The sequence below is a fragment of the Nannobrachium achirus genome, assembly GCF_963921795.1.
Source record: "Nannobrachium achirus genome assembly, chromosome: 12".
Taxonomy (NCBI): Eukaryota; Metazoa; Chordata; class Actinopteri; order Myctophiformes; family Myctophidae; genus Nannobrachium; species Nannobrachium achirus.
In genome coordinates, this window is record NC_137832.1 from 43648006 (window position 1) to 43654643 (window position 6638).

The 6638-nt window shown below is 42.8% G+C and overlaps 1 protein-coding gene across 1 annotated transcript; it reads right to left on the reverse strand.

The window, feature by feature from the left end:
* LOC308295603 (dynein axonemal assembly factor 1-like) lies at positions 1-2304 on the reverse strand (the record flags this gene model as incomplete). The annotated part of the gene is made up of 2 exons (XM_080738653.1): positions 1-26; positions 1485-2304. 2 exons carry the CDS (start codon positions 2302-2304, stop codon positions 1-3), a joined length of 846 nt encoding a protein of 281 aa, XP_080594779.1.
* Positions 2305-6638: the final 4334 nt, after the last annotated feature.

Below are 6638 nucleotides of genomic sequence, written 5' to 3' on the forward strand. Positions count from 1 at the left end.
TTAGCTACTGCTGCTGACAGACTGGGCTGCACAGTGGACACAGCCACAGACTGAGGCAGGATCACACTGATCAAATCCCCAGAAATAATCCCATAAGGAGAACAGAGTATGGCCAGTGTCTACCAGAGGCTCTGTGCCACTCCCAGCAGCTCCACTCTACTGGTTTGAGCCGAACATGCAATTTGATGCTTCCACACTACTTGAATGACAACAAACCACGAAGACAGAAACTTCACTATTATCCTATACTTGAGTCAAAATTTAAACCATGCAATAAAAGTTAGAAAAGCAGTTCCTTCAGAAACTGTGTGGGCTCTCCGAAAACACACACACAGTACATTTTGTACAGTAGAAAATGTACACATCCCTCCTCAGATGTACCTTTGCTTCAGCTTCAGCTCAAGCCCAAGCAGTAATATAAATGAATTCATTTCCCAGAGGAATCCACTGGAATTTTTAAAAATCTCTAAAAGTATAAACATTTGTAAAGAGAAACTTACAAGCAATAACTGCGTAAGCTGAACAAGTTGAAGTTTTAACGAAATTTCTAGCTCAACGAATGTGGAAGTAGTAGGATGCTAAAAAAAGTGGTGGAATAAAGAATAATAAATACATGTATAAATTGGGGACAACTAGTGTGTGCTCGCTAAATCAAGCCCATAATTAGTGAAAAGTACCGTTTGTGGTGTTTTTAGTGAGGTTAAAGCACAAGATTCGTGTCCTACCAGAGACTTGAACGCGGAGCGAGCACCCAAATCTCTACTGCTGAGCTAAGACAGAAAGCCCATTTGGACAGATATTACGCTTTGAGCTTCTTGAAGCAATACCTCTTGTCAACCAGTTGTAGTCCTACCTGACCACAGGATCAACATGTCAATAGTAAGGAGACCATGTGAAAGCCCAGCGCAAGTAGGGTTTAGCTGTCTGTGGCCATAACTTTAGCCAATGAGGGAGCAGTGTTCTCTGTGACATTAACACCAGTTATCATCACCGTACTTGCGCACTCTGCTTGCACAAATTACAGACATATTTGGCTGTACCTCAAAAGAGTGCAGTCTCTAGTTAAACTTCATTCACACAAAAAAGCAATGGATTGCCTTGGAACTATAAGCAATTAGATGAAAGGCATTAGTCGATCTCCTCGATTAAGCAGGGTGGGAAGGACTCTCTCGTGCTCTGTGGCTTTGAAATCACATCTGGGACATCACCATGCTTGTGATCTAACAAGGAATTGGTGTCATTCCTCTTGAACAGTAAATTCATGTCTTGGCCTTCAAGATTATTCTCTTGCTTCTGGCTTACTAACTCTTCTAATAATGACTCTCTCTCTGGCTTTCCCCTGTCTATCTTATCTTCATGTGGATGTTCATCTGCTGACTCTCTCTGTTGGAAATCTTCATTACAGTCGTGGCTGTTCTGCACAGAAGCCTGAATACCCCCTCCTCCCTGTGATGAGCTTATAGCCTGGGTTAAGGTACACTCACTGGGATTCTGAGACCCTGGCATTCTGGAGGTCTGCCTTCTCTCTTCTAGCTCTCTGCGTCTCTCCTCGTTTTGACGGCGTCTCTCCTCGTGTTGAGCGTGGATGGGTTTCAAGGCATCGATAGCGTCTTGGATTCTCTTCCATTTTCGCGTTTGCCATGACTCCTTCTCTTTGCGCTCGGCGTCCAGACCACCTTCTGCCCATGCCTCTGCACATGCCCTATCTACAGGTTGCACCGGAAGGTTATCAAGGAACTTGAGCTGTTTGAGATGTACAGTCAACATCTTCCTGTAGTTGGGAATCTTTTTCACCATATCATTTCCCATCAGATTTAATACCCGCAGCTGTGGCATGTGCATAAACACAGACAAAATATCTGGGTCTTTCAAAAAGTTGTGGGACATGTCAAGATCACTGATGGAGGGACACTCTGTCAAGTGCTCCACATCCGCCTTCGTCTCAAGCTTATTGTGGGCAATACGCAGAGTATTCAGCTCAGAGAGGCAGGAGATGTTCTCTATGGTTCGTATGAAATTGTTGTCGACATTCAGGGTGTAAAGTTTATCAAGATATTCAAGGTTTTCAAGCTTGGATATTTGGTTCTGCTGCAGGAACAAGCTGCGCAGCTCAGTCTGAGACTCCAGGTTCTCAATGCGTTTCAGGCCGTTGCTCTGCAGCCAAAGACATTTCAGTCCTGTATACTCCTCCAAGTTCTCTATTTGGTCGAAACCTTTGAAGTGTAAGTATAGCGTATCATTCAGGTGAGGTGTCCTATAAAGTTTGTTTTTCTCGCAATAGTCCTTCAGAAATTCCTTGGTCATTCTTGGCCATGTTTGTTTTATTGTTTTGCTAAGTCCTGGACGGTCTCTGTTGACTCCTGCTGCAATCTGGTGTTTGTTGTTTATTGTGGTGTCCTCTCCATCTATGGAAGGGAGGTCATTTACTACCTTGGCATCCCCAGCTTCAAGTAGTTCCTGACCATTTTGTGGTGAATGGTCTTCGACTCCTGCTGTGATCGCCAAATTAATTGTGGAGTCCTTTCCATCTGCGGAAGAATCCTTTACTATCTCAGCATCTGCAGCATTAAGCAGTTGTTGAGGTGCCATTTCATTGTTCCGGTCCTTCCTGATTTATATAACAATTATTTTATATGTCTAACACAGAACACTTGCACTTTATAGATGTCTTGTTGAGTCATCCTATGACTTCAGTCTTGCCCAAATATGGAGGCCCAAATAGCTTATTACGTTTTGTGATAGCAAAACGTCTTTACCTAGCCCCTGGAAATCACTTTGGCAGTGACGTCAGAATGGAAAGTGGATAAATGTCACTTGATGATAAACACGGGCGGTTCTCTCGGCTGGCTCCACGTATTCTATTGAAGTCAGTGGGCGCCGCCCCCGCTCAGCGTGCAGATCATGTGGAATCAACTGCTCCTCTATCCGTGGGCTTTGCTAGTTGCTTTTTCGCCCCCCTTCTTTGGTTTGGGAAGGGCGATATACGTGTCGGAAGGTATTTGGCCGGGCGGAGCCAGGCTGTCTGCACGTATTTTAGCGTATTTTAACGAGGCTTTCTCCTCGTTAGATGTGGAATCGAGCGCCACAGCCCACCAGCCCTCCCTCAGTTGTGCCTCGGCAAGTTTCGCCCTTCCTCGTTTGTGCTCGGCTCGTGCGAGCAGAGGCGAGCGATTCATTGCAGCAGAGGAGGAAAAAACGGCGAGTGGTTTAAACATGCTCAAGTTAACATTTCCCATTTGGCAATGCTTTAGATGACAAGTCGATACAGCGTACACAGTACACTATCGTTTTACTCACGTTCAGAGCGGACTATAGAGACATTGACAGCCAAGAAAAATCCATCAGAAGGACTTCGCCGTCGGAAAGTTCACTTATTATTAAGCACCGATGTGCTCGGATATTTTTAATTTTTCAACGTGTTACACCCATAGAGTTATCTTACCACGGACAACCGCTTTTCGCTCGCGTCGCGTGTGTGTGTGTGTGTGTGAGTGAGTGAGTGAGTGTGCGTTAATGCCTCGGAGATAGATACAGACAGCGTCTATAAAAACTGCGTGTGTATGATGTTTTAAGCATTGTTTCCCAAGTACTGGGTGTCGACCCACGGGTGGGTCGCGGAATGGGACTGTGTGTGTGTGTGCCAATGTTGTGTATTGTAACTGCGTCTTCTATTGCAAACAGTGCTAAACTCTTCAATCAATCAATCATGGAATTAGATCATTTGCACCCCTTTTAATGAAACCGTGATATAATCTATCTGTTGGCAATATTCGCTTATTTCGCCTAAAAACGAGGGGTGATATCTGCCTGTAGCCACAGGAGAAAGGAAAGAGAGGAGAGAGGAGACCGGCCGGGGAAACAAATAAAACAATGGAAAACCGGCGCACACAACCCATCACATCATAGAAGAGACAACACTCGTTCACCGTTCCCCCTCCGCCTAAAACGAGGGGGTGATTATCTGTCTCTAGCGCAGGAGAAAGGAGAAGAGAAGAGAGAGTAGAACGGAGACAGCTAGGGTCCCGACTCCAGTGAATCAAATAGTACACGCGCTCCCTGTTTGCGAGACTCTCACATTAAACTAGAATTGAAATATTTCAATAATAAGTTTTGTGGCTTGTCGCCGTATCTATCTATCTATCTACAGAGAGGGAGAGAGAGAGGAAAGTAGGCTACAGTTGAATACTGTAGTTAAGTGAAAGAGATTTTTTTTTTCAACTAACATGGGCATGGTGATTCAGCAGTGATTCATGGTGGTCATTGGCTAATACGTCTCAATTTAGGGGTCCTTGACATAAAAAGTGGTGTAACTTGGAGGGCGCTGGTTTAAGCTTCGCTTGTTTAGCCTTGGATCAAGACAGTCATAGGTCAGTCTTGTTAACTCAAATATTTACTTCTGGGGGTCCCTGGAACAAAATATTTTGGGATGGGCAGGCCATGGAGCCGCTCCGTGGACCAAATACATATCATTTGTGCATTTCCAGGGGTTAGCTGACATTTGGTGGGTGAACACTAGGCACAATCATTATCATTTTGTGCCATACATTTTAGGCAGATTACCCCCCCGGACCCCCTGCGGCTTAACACATTAACTCACTCAATGGGCCTCAGTGCCAATGACGTCTTTGACGTCTTTTGTGTTTTTTGTATAGAATTTTTCTTTTTTTTTTTTTTTTTAAAGATGTCAAAATGACCTGAGATCAGAGAGATGGTTTTCTCTGTTTGTGTGTTGGCTCCCTCGCTTAGCTGATTGAGAAAATGTGTGTCCATTCTAGTGGATGGACACTTTTTTTCATTCAAACAGCTCTATCTCTGGAACCATTTGTCTAATTGACAAAATTCTTTTTGCCACTGAATCACAACAACTGTGTCTGTTTATGTGGGGGGAAAAAATATAAAAAAAAAAATCATTTTTTTTCATTGCATGGCAAAGAAAAACATACAAAATCAGGGCACAGCTACCTTGGAGCCATTTGGGCATTTGGCATTGAGTGAGGTTAAGAAAACAACAAGCAACAAAACGTTATTATTGAAATATTCAATTCTAGTTTTGACTATGCATGCACCTCATGGTACTCTAGTCTAGCACCTCAAAGGCGATAAAAGAAACAAACTAATCAGGTTACTACTAAACGTCACACCTAGGACTCACCTACCTACCCTACCCCTGCTCATTACGCTAGGGTGGAATGGCTCAGGGTAGAGGTAGAGGACAGCAACATGCAATGGGCCTGGTCAAGATACTCAACCTGTCTACCTATCTGACTACTTCAAAAGAGTGAGTAACACCCACGGGCACAACACCAGACTTAGTTATTTTAAATAGCCGTAAATAGCCGGATGTCATGAATGGAGATCCGTGCTCATAAATATAAAATAACTGGCGTTACGGACAGAACGGCCCATACAAGGAGATATGTGTCGTGTTTGCACCGCTCTCACTTCGCACAGGTGTGATTTTTATGAGTTATTTCATTAAGCGTCCGCAAAACTTGGCCAATTAGCCAAGTGTGGGAAATATATAGGCTACAAACATACAAAGCCACTTATAGTAGCAGTTAGTACCGATCAAAAGTGTGAGTCCCTACCCTCCTTAAAAACTGCCATAAAAGAGCAATTTACAACTGGACAGAGACAAGTCTTCTAGCTTGCCTCAACTGATTTTATGTCAATACTCCTAGTGTTGATGATTTCTTGTATAGCATTGTATGTTTTTTTACGTCTTGATTAATTAAATACACAGGACCACAATGAAAACAAGCCCGCTGGGATTTTTGCGTTATCCTTTTAGCATTATTGTATGACTTTATCTCTGTACTTTTTTTTTTGCTAATATTCATACATGATAGATATAAGTCAAAGATTACTGATGCCCTAGGCCCACATGGGAGCCAAGCTATGATTGATTGATTGATTGATTACTTATAAGTTTGCATAGGAAAAGGTACAGTTTCATGACAGTACAGTTCACTGGTTTTTGAAAGGCGCTAAATTCAAGTTATTATTATTATTAATGGTACAAGGTCAACCAAAAGGATAACTCGAAAAAGCTTTTGAGCTTGTCGGGGACTTTTTTAAAACTCATATTACATAGAAGACAGACAACCTGAATCCAACTCCACCGCGGTAAATAAAACACAGTAATAGGAGGAAAAAGGGAGGGGACAAAGTAAAGACTCCCAGGGGACCCTCGTCCAGCAACATACGGTATTACGTTTTAAATGGTTAATCTCTCTCATAAACGTGACCCTCCAACTTGTGAGCAGTGGCTGTGCATTGTGGAGGAAATATATGTGATGGAGAGATTTACACACAAACTCAGGATACAAGAAGAACTGTCCCTTGAGAAATCGGAGAAATGGACTGTATATCAAACCCAACGGAATGACACCACGAATGTCTGACATGGATTAAATGTGATAATTAAAATGATGTAATGATGTTGACCCTGTCATGTTTTATACATGTAACAAACTGCAAATAAAAATTAAGTTTAAAAAATGGTTAATCTCCCTCATTTATAGTGATACAAATGAAATGGGTGTTTCTTAGATTCTGTGCGGGAATGTGTAGAGGTGAGCATGCACAAACAACGTTCCTTGACATACCATGTCACTCGTAACTGCACTTTTTCAAGC